The sequence below is a fragment of the Esox lucius genome, chromosome 12, assembly GCF_011004845.1.
Source record: "Esox lucius isolate fEsoLuc1 chromosome 12, fEsoLuc1.pri, whole genome shotgun sequence".
NCBI classification, from domain to species: Eukaryota; Metazoa; Chordata; class Actinopteri; order Esociformes; family Esocidae; genus Esox; species Esox lucius.
In genome coordinates, this window is record NC_047580.1 from 36402973 (window position 1) to 36419693 (window position 16721).

General features: G+C 42.7%; 2 protein-coding genes and 4 non-coding genes across 7 annotated transcripts; 1 reads left to right on the forward strand and 5 right to left on the reverse strand.

Moving 5' to 3' along the window:
- Positions 1-1996: 1996 nt before the first annotated feature.
- Positions 1997-9354, forward strand: dnase1l1 (deoxyribonuclease I-like 1). 2 transcript variants are annotated; one of them, XM_034296003.1, is made up of 9 exons: positions 1997-2065; positions 4729-4881; positions 5193-5281; positions 6028-6117; positions 6521-6633; positions 7101-7213; positions 7638-7795; positions 8044-8140; positions 8214-9354. In XM_034296003.1, the coding sequence occupies exons 2-9, from the start codon at positions 4738-4740 to the stop codon at positions 8334-8336; spliced, it is 927 nt and encodes a 308-aa protein (XP_034151894.1). In that variant the 5' UTR covers positions 1997-2065; positions 4729-4737; the 3' UTR covers positions 8337-9354. The 2 variants fall into 2 exon arrangements, with proteins under 2 accessions (XP_034151894.1, XP_034151895.1); XM_034296004.1 differs by lacking the exon at positions 1997-2065 and having other exon boundaries at positions 4755-4881; positions 5193-5228.
- A 1161-nt stretch (positions 9355-10515) lies between these two features.
- Positions 10516-16278, reverse strand: rpl10 (ribosomal protein L10). Its single transcript, NM_001303635.1, is given in 7 exon segments — positions 10516-10776; positions 11220-11382; positions 12590-12728; positions 13282-13389; positions 14342-14400; positions 16104-16135; positions 16259-16278. Coding segments are annotated over 6 exon segments (648 nt in total). The 5' UTR covers positions 16127-16135; positions 16259-16278; the 3' UTR covers positions 10516-10620.
- LOC114840598 lies at positions 11011-11143 on the reverse strand. The gene has a single exon (XR_003782721.1). It is a non-coding gene; the product is annotated as a small nucleolar RNA SNORA70 (small nucleolar RNA).
- LOC114840600 lies at positions 12427-12559 on the reverse strand. Its single transcript, XR_003782723.1, has one exon. It is a non-coding gene; the product is annotated as a small nucleolar RNA SNORA70 (small nucleolar RNA).
- On the reverse strand, positions 14145-14277 carry LOC114840599. Its single transcript, XR_003782722.1, has one exon. It is a non-coding gene; the product is annotated as a small nucleolar RNA SNORA70 (small nucleolar RNA).
- LOC114840601 lies at positions 14531-14663 on the reverse strand. The gene has a single exon (XR_003782724.1). It is a non-coding gene; the product is annotated as a small nucleolar RNA SNORA70 (small nucleolar RNA).
- Positions 16279-16721: the final 443 nt, after the last annotated feature.

Below are 16721 nucleotides of genomic sequence, written 5' to 3' on the forward strand. Positions count from 1 at the left end.
GAACTTAAACATGTCATGTCCTAGCAAGGCAACACCCTCTCTCCCTCGTTTGGATCACATCCTGGCACGGCGCTGAGACCCAACACCCTCTCTCCCTCGTTTGGATCACGTCCTGGCACGGCGCTGAGACCCAACACCCTCTCTCCCTCGTTTGGATCACGTCCTGGCACGGCGCTGAGACCCAACACCCTCTCTCCCTCGTTTGGATCACGTCCTGGCACCGCGCTGAGACCCAAAGCCCTCTCTCCCCCGTTTGGATAATGGACTCTTGTTTTGTTGTTTATCATCCTCACCTGTTTCCCTAATTACTGTTCCTACTTAAGTTCCTCCTTTCCCAGTGTATCTTGTCGGTCTTTGTTTGGCATATGCCTTCTGTGTCAGTTGTTCTGTCCTGTCTGGTTTGTAGTGTTTCCTTTGGTTATCGTTCAAGTTATTTTATTAAATGTCCTCTGTTCTCCCATGGGCCTGTGTCCTGCATCATCAACTGTTACAAGTATACTGTAGTATATTCTAGTGTATTGTTGTATATTCTAGTGTATTGTTGTATATTCTAGTGTAGTTTCCTCTAGTGTATTATTGTATATTGTACTGTGGTTTGTGTCCAGCCTCATCAACTGCTACAAAACAACCAAATAAGCAGCAGACAACTTGCACAGCCCAGAAGTTTTGTTCATGCTGCTGAAATAGGCAATAAGGTATGTGTTATGTGTGTGGTTTTGGTTTGGGAGTTAAAATACATTAAGTGAATTGGTCCAAAAGTTTCTAACTTCCTCAAATTGCAGTTTTCATTTACATTCACTAGTGCTCCACCCTGCATTCACTAGTGCTCCACCCTGCATTCACTAGTGCTCCACCCTGCATTCACTAGTGCTCCACCCTGGATCCCTAAAAACTGCTGGTAAAACTAATTGGCTTAATAATAATAGCAACATCTTTCACGTAGCAACAGATACAGTTCAAATAATGTGGTTTCGCCGTGTCTGTAATGAATGCGGTGTTGCAGGAGCAAGGAACCAGGTGCAGGCAGGAGTAATCGGTGTAGAATCTTTAATTTAAGAAACAAACAAACACAGAGAACAACAAAACACAACAAAAGCAAATGGCTGACTAAAGCAGCAAAACAACGGTACACAAAGGTCTAAAGAAACCTACGTTCAACGGCAACACACAACAACATCCAGTGACAACAGCAATGATCCACCCTGTAGGGAGCAGAGGGGAAACATTTAAACACATACAAATGAGCAATCAGGGACCTGGTGTGAACGGTGATTGACGACATGTGACACAACAAGTCCGGGATGCATCCGTGTGGTGATGGAAACTGAGAATGTACGGAATGGTGGCACTGCTGCTCACTGTACCATGACAGTGTCACTTTATCTGCCTTTAACATCACACCCCAAAACCACTGGATTTGAAGTCACACCCCAAAACCACTGGATTTGAAGTCACACCGCAAAACCACTGGATTTGAAGTCACACCCCAAAACCACTGGATTTGAAGTCACACCCCAAAACCACTGGATTTGAAGTCACACCCCAAAACCACTGGATTTGAAGTCACACCCCAAAACCACTGGATTTGAAGTCACACCGCAAAACCACTGGATTTGACGTCACCCCAAAACCACTGGATTTGAAGTCACACCACAAAAGCATTTGGTACCTGAAAGATGTCGACTGAATGGAGGATGACGATGGTGTCTGGTCGAGACTGTGTGTCAGTGTTTCTGACCATGTTCTGCTTATTCTGGATGGTTGGATGGTTTAACTTATTTTAGTAATAGTACCAAATTAGGTTGGAGGGTTATATATTTTTTTTTCAGTAGTACTGGATTAAGTAAGATGGTTTCATTTATTTTCTTAGTATTATGTTTATTTTGTAATGTCTGTTTTCTTTCAGTTGTAAGTCTGTAGCTATGAATGAAAACAAATTCCGATCCAGTAGGTGGCAGTATGTCCCTGAAACTTTGGTTTGCGCATCGCAATTATAGAAGAATAAGAAGTAAAACCACTGTTAACATACAGGAATCAAAAGCAGAGCTGAATCTGACTCCATCAAGTAAGACCACAGAAATATTTACATTTCGTTGTGTGTGTGTGTATCTACTAACCTCTCTTTCCCAGATCTCTTAATTTCCTTTCCACGACTTTGTTTTTAGAGTAATCCTTATGGGACATGACTTGTGTATATGTTTGAGGAACAGAGAGGCAAAAGGATTCTCTTGGTGTTGTTTCAGTCTGTTTTTTTATAAAAGTACTTATCTGTGTGTTGGAGAGAGTAATCACTATCAAACGGACAGGTTGTGTAGCCCACTATGTGTAGCCTTCAGGAATAAGTCATTATCTGGTAACTACTGGGTGACTACCAGGCAGTTGGAGGGACTTCACTGCCAGCAGATCTGTCGTTCCTCACATGGCATTCAGGGTGCGTCTTAAAGAAGGGAAGCTGGAGAAAAGATTAGAGGAACTCGAGAGTTGAACTATATATAGAAACTGTGTGAGTCAGTCAACTCAGGAAGCACAATGTGAACAGTTCTCAGAGGACCCTGTCGATATAGCTGTTTAACAGTTCTCAGAGGACCCTGTTGGTATAGCTGTTTAACAGTTCTCAGAGGACCCTGTTGGTATAGCTGTTTAACAGTTCTCAGAGGACCCTGTTGGTATAGCTGTTTAACAGTTCTCAGAGGACCCTGTTGGTATAGTTGTCTAACAGTTCTCAGAGGACCCTGTCGATATAGCTGTTTAACAGTTCTCAGAGGACCCTGTTGGTATAGCTGTTTTAACAGTTCTCAGAGGACCCTGTCGGTATAGCTGTTTAACAGTTCTCAGAGGACCCTGTTGGTATAGCTGTTAACAGTTCTCAGAGGACCCTGTTGGTATAGCTGTTTAACAGTTCTCAGAGGACCCTGTTGGTATAGTTGTTCTAACAGTTCTCAGAGGACCCTGTCGATATAGCTGTTTAAACAGTTCTCAGAGGACCCTGTTGGTATAGCTGTTTAACAGTTCTCAGAGGACCCTGTCGGTATAGCTGTTTAACAGTTCTCAGAGGACCCTGTTGGTATAGCTGTCTAACAGTTCTCAGAGGACCCTGTCGATATAGCTGTCTAACAGTTCTCAGAGGACCCTGTCGATATAGCTGTCTAACAGTTCTCAGAGGACCCTGTTGGTATAGCTGTCTAACAGTTCTCAGAGGACCCTGTCGGTATAGCTGTTTAAAATTTCTCAGAGGACCCTGTTGGTATAGCTGTCTAACAGTTCTCAGAGGACCCTGTCGGTATAGCTGTTTAACAGTTCTCAGAGGACCCTGTCGGTATAGCTGTTTAACAGTTCTCAGAGGACCCTGTTGGTATAGCTGTTTAACAGTTCTCAGAGGACCCTGTTGGTATAGTTGTCTAACAGTTCTCAGAGGACCCTGTCGATATAGCTGTCTAATAGTTCTCAGAGGACCCTGTCGATATAGCTGTTTAACAGTTCTCAGAGGACCCTGTTGGTATAGCTGTTTAACAGTTCTCAGAGGACCCTGTTGGTATAGCTGTCTAACAGTTCTCAGAGGACCCTGTCGATATAGCTGTCTAACAGTTCTCAGAGGACCCTGTCGATATAGCTGTTTAACAGTTCTCAGAGGACCCTGTTGGTATAGCTGTTTAACAGTTCTCAGAGGACCCTGTCGGTATAGCTGTTTAACAGTTCTCAGAGGACCCTGTTGGTATAGCTGTCTAACAGTTCTCAGAGGAACCCTGTCGATATAGCCTGTCTAACAGTTCTCAGAGGACCCTGTCGATATAGCTGTCTAACAGTTCTCAGAGGACCCTGTTGGTATAGCTGTCTAACAGTTCTCAGAGGACCCTGTCGGTATAGCTGTTTAACAGTTCTCAGAGGACCCTGTTGGTATAGCTGTTTAACAGTTCTCAGAGGACCCTGTCGGTATAGCTGTTTAACAGTTCTCAGAGGACCCTGTTGGTATAGCTGTTTAACAGTTCTCAGAGGACCCTGTTGGTATAGCTGTCTAACAGTTCTCGAGAGACCCTTGTCGTATAGCGGTTTAACAGTTCTCAGAGGACCCTGTTGGTATAGCTGTTAACAGTTCTCAGAGGACCCTGTTGGTATAGCTGTCAACAGTTCTCAGAGGACCATGTCGATATAGCTGTCTAACAGTTCTCAGAGGACCCTGTTGGTATAGCTGTTTAACAGTTCTCAGAGGACCCTGTGGTATAGCTGTTTAACAGTTCTCAGAGGACCCTGTCGGTATAGCTGTTTATACAGTTCTCAGAGGACCCCTGTTGGTATAGTTGTCTAACAGTTCTCAGAGGACCCTGTCGATATAGCTGTCTAACAGTTCTCAGAGGACCCTGTCGATATAGCTGTTTAACAGTTCTCAGAGGACCCTGTTGGTATAGCTGTTTAACAGTTCTCAGAGGACCCTGTCGGTATAGCTGTTTAACAGTTCTCAGAGGACCCTGTTGGTATAGCTGTTTAACAGTTCTCAGAGGACCCTGTTGGTATAGCTGTTTAACAGTTCTCAGAGGACCCTGTTGGTATAGCTGTTTAACAGTTCACATAGAGATCTACAGTCACATTTTCAAATCTTTAAAAAAGCTTTGGCTAGCACCTTTGTGCCAAAAAAAGTCTGCTTTTGCACAGCTGAAGATAGGAACATTTTATATTTATATACTTTTGTCAGGATGTTGTCACCACTTTAACGCAATTCTGTCCCTTCGGCAGCGTGGCTCCATGCCCACCCCACTCTTCTTCCTCTTCCTCCTCTATCTGAGTGGTGGGAGGCCGGCCTCAGTGTTTAAGATCTGTGCCTTTAACGTCCAGAGCTTTGGAGACTCAAAGGCACGCAACAATGAAGTCATGCGCACGCTTGTACAGGTGAGAGTCTGATACACACTCGTACAGGTGAGAGTCTGATACACACTCGTACAGGTGAGAGTCTGATACACACTCGTACAGGTGAGAGTCTGATACACACTCGTACAGGTGAGAGTCTGATACACACTCGTACAGGTGAGAGTCTGATACACACTCGTACAGGTGAGTGTCTCAGAGACACAATAGTGCACACACACACACATGTACATAAACACTCATTCCAGTAAACACTTCATGAAATTCTTCAAACTGTGGTTTAAAACATAATGGCTGTCAGTCTGAAGCTGTGATCTCTATTGTGTGTGTCACAGATCGTGTCTCGGTGTGACATCTGCTTGCTACAGGAGGTGAGAGACACCAAAAAGAATGCTGTACCTTTGCTGATGACTGCTCTGAACAGGTCTAACACACACACACACACGCTAAAACTCAAACATGCACACACACACACACTAACACACAGTCCAGTATTACCTACCTTGTGGGGACGAGAAAACAACAATTCCATGTTCCCTAAACCTAACCTGTACCCTAACTCATACCTTTACCCTAACTCTAAACTTTACCCTAACTGTAACCTATACCATAACTCTAAACTTTACCCTAACTGTAACCTATACCCTAACTCTAAACTTTACCCTAACTGTAACCTATACCCTAACTCTAAACTTTACCCTAACTGTAACCTATACCCTAACTCTAAACTTTACCCTAACTGTAACCTATACCATAACTCTAAACTTTACCCTAACTCTAAACTTTACCCTAACTGTAACCTATACCATAACTCTAAACTTTACCCTAACTCTAAACTTTATCCTAACTGTAACCTATACCATAACTCTAAACTTTACCCTAACTCTAATAGGAAATTTCCCCCATAAAACCCAAAGTCAGAAAACTGCTTAAGGCAGGACATCTCCACACAGTCAAATTGTCATGTTTTATTTATCTTCTGCGGTTCAATAAAACATTTATACAATGTTTTGGTCCCTGATATTCAGTTACGTCAGAAAACACACACACAAACTCAATGGCACATACAAATTACTATCATTTATTTGAGCAGGGTGAATAGTATTCCACACACACACAGCTCTATGTGTTTTGTGAGGTTGAATGCTGAGAGGGAGGTCTGATCTCCAGGTATAACAGCCAGAACCAGTATAGGTATGTGGCCAGTGAACGGCTGGGAAGGACATCAAGCTACCAGGAACAGTACGTGTTTGTTTACAGGTGAGACACAGAGATACCATCATCTTCATCACCCTGAATGGCCTTGTACTAGGTCAAACAAGCTGTTATGTATATTTATTCATATGGTGTGTGTGGTTCTGTGTGTGTGTGCAGCACTAGGTCAAACAAGTTATGTATATTTATTCATATGGTGTGTGTGTGTGTGTGTGTGGTTCTGTGTGTGTGTGTGTGCAGGACTAGGTCAAACAAGTTATGTATATTTATTCATATGGTGTGTGTGTGTGTGTGTGTGGTTCTGTGTGTGTGTGTGTGCAGGACTAGGTCAAACAAGTTATGTATATTTATTCATATGGTGTGTGTGTGGTTCTGTGTGTGTGTGTATGTGTGTGTATGGTTCTGTGTGTGTGGTTCTGTGTGTGTGTGTGTGTGTGTGTGTGTGCAGGACTAGCTCAGTGATTCTAGCGGATCAGTACCAGTATCCTGACACGTTGCCAGGAGACATGGATGCATTCTCCAGAGAACCATTCATTGTCCATCTCTATGCTCCCAGAACAGGTGACATAATGTGGTTATAAGCATAATGCTGGGTGTATGTATTTACCTGTGTTTGACTCTGTGATTTCCTGTTATATTGAGTTGTAAGACGTTGTGTGTTATTACAGGATATGAGCAGTAATTATCATAGGTTATAAACGTTAGTTGTTTTATTAGGATCTATAAGCAGTAATGTGTTATTAGGAGTAATAAGCAGTAGTAATGTGTTATTAGGAGTAATAAGCAGTAGTAATGTGTTATTAGGAGTTATAAACAGTAGTATTGTGTTATTAGGAGTTACAAGCAATAATAATGTATTACTATGAGTTATAATCATATCGTCTCCGTCTCTGTCTCCTCCTCTGTCTGTTTGTCTCTCCTTCTCTATCTCTATTTTTGTCTACCTCTCTCTCTCCCTCTCTGTCTGTACTTTGTCTTCTCTCTCCCCCTCACTCTTTCTCTCTTTCTTTGTCTTCTTCTCTTTCCAGCAATAAAGGAATTTGTTTTAGTACCTCAGCACACCACCCCCACCAATGCTACTAAAGAGATTGATGCTCTCTATGATGTCTTCCTGGATGTTAAGAGGAAATGGAAGACAGAGGTATTATGGGGTTTACCTGACTGTGTGTCTGTTTTACAGTACCTGACTGTGTGTCTGTTTTACAGTACCTGACTGTGTGTCTGTTTTACAGTACCAGACTGTGTGTCTGTTTTACAGTACCTGACTGTGTATCTGTTTTACAGTACCTGACTGTGTGTCTGTTTTACAGTACCTGACTGTGTATCTGTTTTACAGTACCTGACTGTGTGTCTGTTTTACAGTACCTGACTGTGTGTCTGTTTTACAGTACCTGACTGTGTATCTGTTTTACAGTACCTGACTGTGTGTCTGTTTTACAGTACCTGACTGTGTGTCTGTTTTACAGTACCTGACTGTGTATCTGTTTTACAGTACCTGACTGTGTGTCTGTTTTACAGTACCTGACTGTTTATTTATGTGTGTGTGTGTGTGTGTGTGTGTGTAGAAAGTGATGTTCCTAGGTGATTTTAATGCTGATTGTGGATACTTGGCGAAGAAGAACAGGCAGAAAGTTCGTCTCTATAGTAACCAGGCCTTCCTGTGGCTGATAGGGGACAAAGACGACACCACTGTCAGAGACTCCACCCACTGCGCCTACGACAGGTACGTGTGCGTGTGTGTGTATATGTGTGTATAGTCTAATTCTTATCCAGTGAGGACCAGTTTAAGTTGTCCACTATTTAAGTGAACACCTTTTGGGGAAGTGAGCTCTTTCTGGACGATCTTCTCTCAGAATAGGATTTGGTCTTTGGGTCAGGATTAAGGGTTAGTGTTAGGTGTTTGTGGTGATTTGAGATCCTGGTTTATTTATTTTGGTGTTTGCTAACCTTGTATGTGTGCGTATGTGATAGAATCGTGGTCCACGAGGAGTCATTTGCCAGAGCCCTTGTGCCTCAATCTGCAAAACCTTTCAATTTCGCAAGTGAATACGGTCTCACAGAGGAACAGGTAACACACACACATCTAGAAAACACACTTCATTTCAGGAAGGAAATGTGTGTTTTACTGTTTGTCTCTTCAGGCGCTGCTCGTTAGTGATCATTACCCCGTGGAAGTGGAGTTGAGGGCGGGGTCAGCACAGATAGGAAGCCATTATCCCCACCTCATCATCCTCATCGTCACAGCCTTCTTCACCTCCACCTGAACACTTTTGGCCACTCTTTTGCATCGTTGTGTGGTCAGGCTGGAACACAGGGAACCCAAATACCTCAATTTGAAAACAGTTTAGGCATTAACTGCGACTGGTTAGGGTGAGGGATATGATTAAAAATGTAACAACTGTTTCCCAAAAAGTACTCTGAAGGATGCTGACATCCCAGAATGTGCTTTAAAAACCTACAACCAGTTGTATAAGAACAGGACATTTGTATTTGCTCATACTTTGTTTCAGTACAAACATTATCCCAAATCTCCTCCAGTCGTCTTCTACGTTCATGTTGAGAAACAACCTCAGCGAAGGACTATCAAGGTGCTTGTATTATATCACCACTTCTGATTAACACTGTTGCAGGAGAATCATAAAGCCTCACCTTCAAGTAGAATGATACAACATTATGAGTGGCATCCTGCTGCCCATCTTGTCATGTTTATTAATACCAAAAGGGATGTGAAAACACATTATTTACTTAATGCTCATATTACCGTATAGTGTCTTAAATGCTCACCACCCATGGAATATGAATGTGTTTCAACCATGTCAGTGTATCCTGATTCTGTTCACCACCAGCAGCACCTTTAAACACCAAACACAGTTCTGAGTACATTTACTTCATGATTAAAGGGATCTTGATTATTTTGAAAACCCATTGGAAGAGAAAGCCATAAGTTTCCTTTCCTCATAATGGGTTTCAGTGTGATGAGACTGAGAGGATGAGAATGCAATATAGGTCTGTCAGTATGGATGCCTGTTTAGGACAATACTAGGAGGAATAACTTCTTACACACCATTACCAATCACATTCTGGATGGCAGCTGAGGAGAAAGTGAATTTCCTTAATAATTATAAAAATTTTAAGCGTATTGCTTTTTTGTGGAAATTTGCAAAGAACATGCCATTTACTTGTTTTGTTTGAAAACTGATTTATCCACACCATTTATTGTGTTTTGAAAGATATTTTACATTGTGTAATGTATGCATGTTTAATAAAAGTAAAAAGACAGAATATGGTTTCAGCCAGCTAAGATCACAGTGGAAGACGTTAGCACAGTGCTAAAATCACCATAGGAAGACGTTAGCACAATGCTAAAATCACCATAGGAAGACGTTAGCACAATGCTAAAATCACCATAGGAAGACGTTAGCACAATGCTAAAATCACCACAGGGCAAACATCACCACGAAGCTAAAATCAATACAGGGCAGACTTTAGCACTTGGTCAGTCATTGCCAAAAAGGTCTGCCATCTGAACTGTTTCATTCCTCCTGCTTAGGACACCTATACTCACATAACAGCTGCAATAAACTGCACCAAAAACAGCTCATCTATATAGATGCACGAACAGGACAAAAAATCTGTACCTGGAGCTTGAACACAAGTCTTTGTATAGAAATATCCACTTGGTCAATTCTGTCCTTAAGTTGTCTACCACAAACAGCCCCTTCCTGGGTTGGTAAATCTCTGGATATGCATTTATGAGGCTCTCAAACATCTCAGGTAAAAGCAGCCAGTCCACATTTTGCACTGGAGCTAGCACGGCTGATTTAATTTCTACAACAATCTTCAGGACAATCTCTGCAGAAATTAGTCTGTGGGCCTTGTGTAGAATTTGTTTTGTCAGTAAGTATTTGAGAGCACAGTCCTGGTAATATCCCACCCAAAAACCCTGACATTTTACCTGCTGTAACACAACACCAGGTTACAAATGATCTGCCACCAAAAATATTAACATTTGCAGTAACAAAATCCTAATAAAACTTCATAGGACATTTAGTCTGTGTTATTCCACCATTAATTTCTTTGGGTATTTTTAGTAGATTTCAAATGGTCTGTTTCATGTACCTTTACATCACCTCAATGTTTTGACAACTAAATACATGTTGGACAGTGTAGTATTTTTAATATATTTTGCCAATACTTAGAAGGGAATTGACAAATGTTTTCAGATCACCTTTTCCCGACCAGATTTACACAATAATCAAAATGACGATCTGAAGTAAAATGTAAGACGTTATTTGAAGTGAATCTTAAATCCCAAACGGGATTAATGAATGTGAACGCAGTGCTTTCTGGTACAGCAGCAAGGTTTAACTGGGGATCAACTCTGTAAGCACTGGCCTCAAAAGATGCACAGGAAAAAAAAAACAGAAACAACAACTCAGTTTAATATTCAAATATTGACTTTTATTGGCTAGTTGTTCTTCCATGTCTCTGCTCCAGGATGAGTCAACCAGAAGCTACTGATGTTTTGCCTGCCAGCCGAGCACGGCTCTAGTTGGCGTGAATCTTCTTCCAGCGAGCCAGAGGGCCAGTGGAGGGGATGTACTTCACCCCACAGCCGTCAGGAATAACACGCTTCTCTGCCATCATCTGATCGAAGTCCACAGCGTTGAACTTGGTGAAACCATACTTCTTAGACATGTGGATCTGGAGGAGTGGAAAAGGGGGTTGAGTGTCACTAGATGTGTTCATCAGCGGGTGGGGATCAGTCTAGAGACATTTATTCAGTTAGCACATTATAAAGGCTATGATTTCTATGGGAGCCATTTTAACCCAGGTGTTTGAAAATTGCAATTCAAGAACTTAAATGCAATATTTCACAGATAAAACTATGGCTCAATATTGTATCAACATCATGCAGCCCCATGTGGCCTTTCCGGCATTTGTCTCAGCGGTCCCTTAAAGGGGCCAGCACCTCCCAGCTGGCCTCATACACAACCACAGAATCACTGTCTGCAGCCATTGCACACCAGAACCGCACCGCAGCGGAACCGGTCGGCTTAATAAGCTGCAGTTCATTTTAATACCTTCATAATAACCATGAGGCCAGAGAAGACATGGTGATAACCATTGTGGATTTTGTGGTTTACCTTCTGGCGTCCAGGGAACTTGAACTTGGCTCTGCGTAGAGCCTCAATGATGTGCTCCTTGTTGCTGGCCTTGGTGCGGACAGACATGATCACCTGACCGATGTTGACACGGGCCACCGTACCCAGGGGCTTCCCGAACGCCCCACGCATCCCTGTCTGGAGCCTGAACACAGAACCAGATCCATTAGGAAAGATTTATTAAAGCCATTCAATAATTCAGAACCCTCTATTCCAGACCCAGAAAAGATCAGAGAACAGGTCCAGGAAGAGAGACCTGGAAGCAGGCTCTAAGACATGCTGAACACCCATGCCGCATTTCCACTGGTGCTTTATCCTGGTACCAGGCCTACACTGGTGATTTATGCTAATGTTGGCTCCAGACTTTCCTGTTTTAACTATACATTTGGCCATGGACTTGAGGGGGTCACATGTGGAGGGAGGAGTAAACTATCAACATAATTTGGTTTTCCAGTTAAGAAAAATAAGGCAATTTTTTTCTGGTAGTAAAATAAACAATAACACCATGCTCAGTTTGTTTAAAATACAGCGTTTCAACTTGATTAATAAACCTAATTAAAAAAGTATTTTGTCAAAACTATCTACCTCAAACAGAAGGATCTGGGAGAATTCAGAGATTGTGTTATAGTTTCTGTAGACTGTCTCAGTGCTCCGTTTTTCTATTGAGTCAATGGCATCATATCACTTTCGGTCGTCCCAGCTCATTCCATTGAGTCTTTGCTTCCCTGTTCTGTTGCTTTATTTTCTTTGTTTTATCAGTTTGTTAGATCAGATGAAAACCATTACGAGAAGCCTAAAGCAAACAACACACATTGCCATTCGAATAGAACATCCTGCGTTTTCACAGCAAGCAAAATGTGAATCCACAAACCCCGCCCTTAGTCCTAAAGACCAATTGAGAGCCAGACTACTCGGCCACGGCCTACTGACACTGCTAGTTGTCAATGAAAACAGAACAGTCTGGACTTTTGGGGTAAAACACTAGTGTTTGGCAGCAGTGGAAACAAGGCACTAGTAAAAGCCCAAATGACAAGGTCTTGTTCTTGGACAACATGGGCCCTTTGGACTATTGTTCATTACAGAGGATCTGAGAAAGAAGCCTGAACTGGAAGGTCAATAAGCTAACAGAATACTGACTTAACGACAGCCTAGCCAATCCTGACCTGGCCAGCAATATAAGCACTAGATGTCTTGTCTCAGCGGTCCCTTAAAGGGGCCAGCACCTCCCAGCTGGCCTCATACACAACCACAGAGTCACTGTCTGCAGCCATTGCACACCAGAACCGCACCGCAGCGGAACCGGTCGGCTTAATAAGCTGCAGGTACGTGCTTGAGTTTCCGAAGCTTCCTACCGATCAGCCCCAGCACAGGACAACATCTTGTTGATGCGGATGACGTGGAAGGGATGCAGACGGACTCTGATGTGGAAGCCGTCCTTTCCACAGGTCTTCACCATGTACTTGTTGGCACAGATACGGGCCGCCTCAAGAGCTGGTGCGGAGAGAGAATCAAAAGAAGCACTATGAAGCCTGCTGACATGTAGACCGTTAACACAGTGAGCACGGAGTAAACACTAAAGAGACCGTTAGACAAGAATTAGAAGCTGTTGTCTTGCCTCTCTACCCAGAACACACATTAAAGCCTGTTTGAAAACACTGCCCCCTTTACCTGACATTTCAAAGACAGCTTAAAACCTAGACTACATGGGAGACATTGAAGAAAGCCCCCAATGGTGACTCAAACAATCATGTAGTGTCAGATCCGAGGCAATGAAAAGAGGCAGTCCTGTCCATTGTCACACTGAAGACTAATGTAATCTAATGGGGTAAACTGAAACCCTGATTAATACAATCATACAATACAATACCATCCACCACAGCAACTCCAAGGATACTTGGAGATGTTACAGATAGAGAATTCACAGGAGCACACCTGTTTATTTATTTCGCATGGCCCAGGTGGAGAAAGCCTGTTCATCTAAGAACTCACCACCACCCAGACACCAGAACATCCTACACGTCCAGAATGACCCCTGACCTCTCACCTTCAGATGACAGCTGCTCATACTCGTCAGATACCATGTGACCACACAGCGGGAACTCGTCGACCCTTGCCTTCTTCCTGCCCAGGTCAAAGATCCTAATCTTTGGGTCTAAAGAGGACAGGAACAGGTTAAACAAAGTAATAATTATACACATTAACCTTATAGCACTTTTCTAGGCCCCAAAGACGCTTTATATCAGGTACTAAACTGGGAACATCCGAGGAGTGCGACTGTACAGTACACAGACTGAAGTAAAGAAAAGGACTGGACGAAGGAAACGGGCAGGGGCTAAGCTTGTTCGAACAGATGACACTTGAGGGGGTGGATGAAGATGGTAACAGATTCAGAGTCATGGACTGATTCTGGAAGAGTGTTCCAAAGCCTTGGAGCAGTCCTAGAGAAAGCCCTGTCTCCAAAGCCTTGGAGCAGTCCTAGAGAAAGCCCTGTCTCCAAAGCCTTGGAGCAGTCCTAGAGAAAGCCCTGTCTCCAAAGCTCCATAGCTTGGACTGTGGGGAATAATGAGGTGTTCAGTTGTAGCAGAGAGGTGTGACTGAGAGGGTTGGTAATGGGGAATAAGATCAGAGGTAGGGGGGAGCAAGCAGATGGAGGGCTTTATAGGTGAGCACAATCATTTTATAATCAATGAACTGAGGGACGGGAAGCCAGTGGAGTTTGTGGAGGATTGGGGTGCTGTGCTGCCAGGACTTGGTGTGGGTGAGAAGTCTGGCTGCTGAGTTTGGGACCATTTGTAAACTGCATAGTAGGAGAGAACTAATACACAAATTATAGCACACCTGAATGCAATATCTTTAGTCACATAAGCCAACAAGCCACTCTGTAGTTGTCATATCATAGAGGTAATGACTTGTCTCAGCGGTCCCTTAAAGGGGCCAGCACCTCCCAGCTGGCCTCATACACAACCACAGAATCACTGTCTGCAGCCATTGCACACCAGAACCGCACCGCAGCGGAACCGGTCGGCTTAATAAGCTGCAGTCTGAAACCCTGGCACATCCCTCTGTCCTGTGAAACCCCCTCAGGGTAAAGGCCATGTGCTTACCAGGAACACCACGACAGAAACGTGACTTTGGGTAGGGCTTGTTCTTGCAGTAGCGATAGCTGAGGAAGAGAGATTGTTTCATGTCAAATAACAGTCAGGTAACTAGTTAGAATAACATGTGTGATTGTCTGACTAGCAACAGTAACTAATAGTAACATGTTATTCCAAATAAAAGGAAAGCAAACAATGTTTTGTCTCAGTGGTCCCTTAAAGGGGCCAGCACTTCCCAGCTGGCCTCATACACAACCACAGAGTCACTGTCTGCAGCCATTGCACACCAGAACCGCACCGCAGCGGAACCGGTCGGCTTAATAAGCGGCAGGGGTGTAATCAAGTCAGAGCTAATTTGCAGTCAAATAATATTAGCAAAGAGTGAGAACGTTCAGGGATTGGCCCATTTTGTAGTGGCAAAAATTTCAAGTACAAACTGAGTAATCAACATTAGCAGGTGTCTGAGTTAAGTCACTATAAGTTGAAACATTTAGACTCGGAAAACCTTTGTACTACGAACATCCTGCACAGCTGCCCTTCCACCATGGGCAGGAAATTCACACTTTCAATAAAATCAACTTTCCTCTTTTGCTGCTCAACTAAGTACATTCACCTATTGATAGTTTTCACGTGTTGTCAAGGCATATGGGAACACCCACTTGGAGGGCAATGGAAGGAGAGTTTTGCCCCCTATCGACAACTTTTACTAGTAATACATATATCTGCATGTAATCATTCTAATGAATGACAAGGTCTATTTTCATTTGCACCGATGCAACCAACTCCAATGGCCTAGCTAACGTTAGTGAGGCTAGCTAAAGCTCTCGCTAAACAGTGTTAGCTAAATTAATAACACTGTTAATACAGTACAAAAATCACATCATTCTGTCACTGCTTTTAACGATGGAAATAACTCAGCGGGTGCAGTATATGGGTCACAAGCGCCAAAGACTTACAGTTTGGTTGCATACCTTTGTTTTTCCATGTTTTGTCAGGTGATCTAATCATTCATGGGCTGTATTCCCAGTGTAGCTGCCATGTTTTAACAATGTTCTGCCAGCCAGGCTGTCAGAGCAACCACATGACTGAAAACTATGAATTACAACCTGGACAATTATTACACCAAGTCCTTACATTTTAATTGGATTAAATGAGTACATGGAAAAAACCTTGATTTACTACAAACCGATATTCCTCAGGGGTGAAAAAAAAGAGTGGTGGTATACAAAATATTTATAAAAAATTAGCTGTAGGAGACCCCCAAAAGAAACGCCGTATATAATTTACATTTTGCAAACCACCAACTATTGGTGACTCAATGTTGTAACTAACAAACTCCGTTAACACTGATAATTCGTGATCAGAAAACGATGCCAGTACAGTATACAGATGTTAAGTCAACACAGATACAAGATGTAACAACTTTAAATCACCAGCTAATATGACACCAATATGCTGGATGAAAGTTCTAACGGCTAACTATGTTACCTTTCTCCATATTAGCTATAGCCCTTCTGTTCTGCTAGCTAACTCTTCAAGCGGTACACTGGGCAACTATAGGATACGCACACACCGGTGAGAGAAACTGACCAACTAGTTGACGGGTTTTAAGACATTAAGCCTTGGAAAAATATTTGACAGCACAACTTTAGATGTAGCTAGCGGAGTCACGAATTAATGCACATGGTGCAGACATATCCGCCATTTTGCATGCTCCTTTAACGTCATGACTCAAACCCGGGCCAATACCATCCTATAAAAAAACACTCACCATCGGGCTGGCCGGCGACCCATGACTGCGATCTGTTGAAATAACACAAAGAAACACTAATTACAAATGGAAAGGGACGTTCTAAATGCAAAAAAATCAATTTTTGCCCGATTTTTTTAACAGCGGTACACGCCGCGATGTTAACACGCACTCACCGAATGGAGGAAAGGAAGTTAGAGAGACTTCCGCTGCGTCATATGGGCGGTAAGCGTTGAGAAAAATATATAAAACCACCCAGGTTTTATTTTTCTATTTAGATGAACAACTTTGAATATGTAATTAAATATGTAATTATTATTCATGCAGTATTTATTGATTGAGGTATGTGTAAAACTTTCTCGGCAAGAACTACTTTACCGAGGAGCATAGTGGGAAATGTAGTTTTACTCTGAACCAGATTTGCACGAGGATGAGGTGAAGATGAGACAAGATAATAATACTGTTGTTGTAAATAGTTTTAGGGACAGTGCTGTTTGTTTCTGTTTCTTTTTGTGATCACTATGACGGATACAGTAAAACTGCTTCGGCCGTACTCTTGAACCTTAACATTTGATTTAAAGTTGAATCAATTGTCTGAAATAGATAGCTGCTAAATTTTCTCATAAAACAACCTGTGCA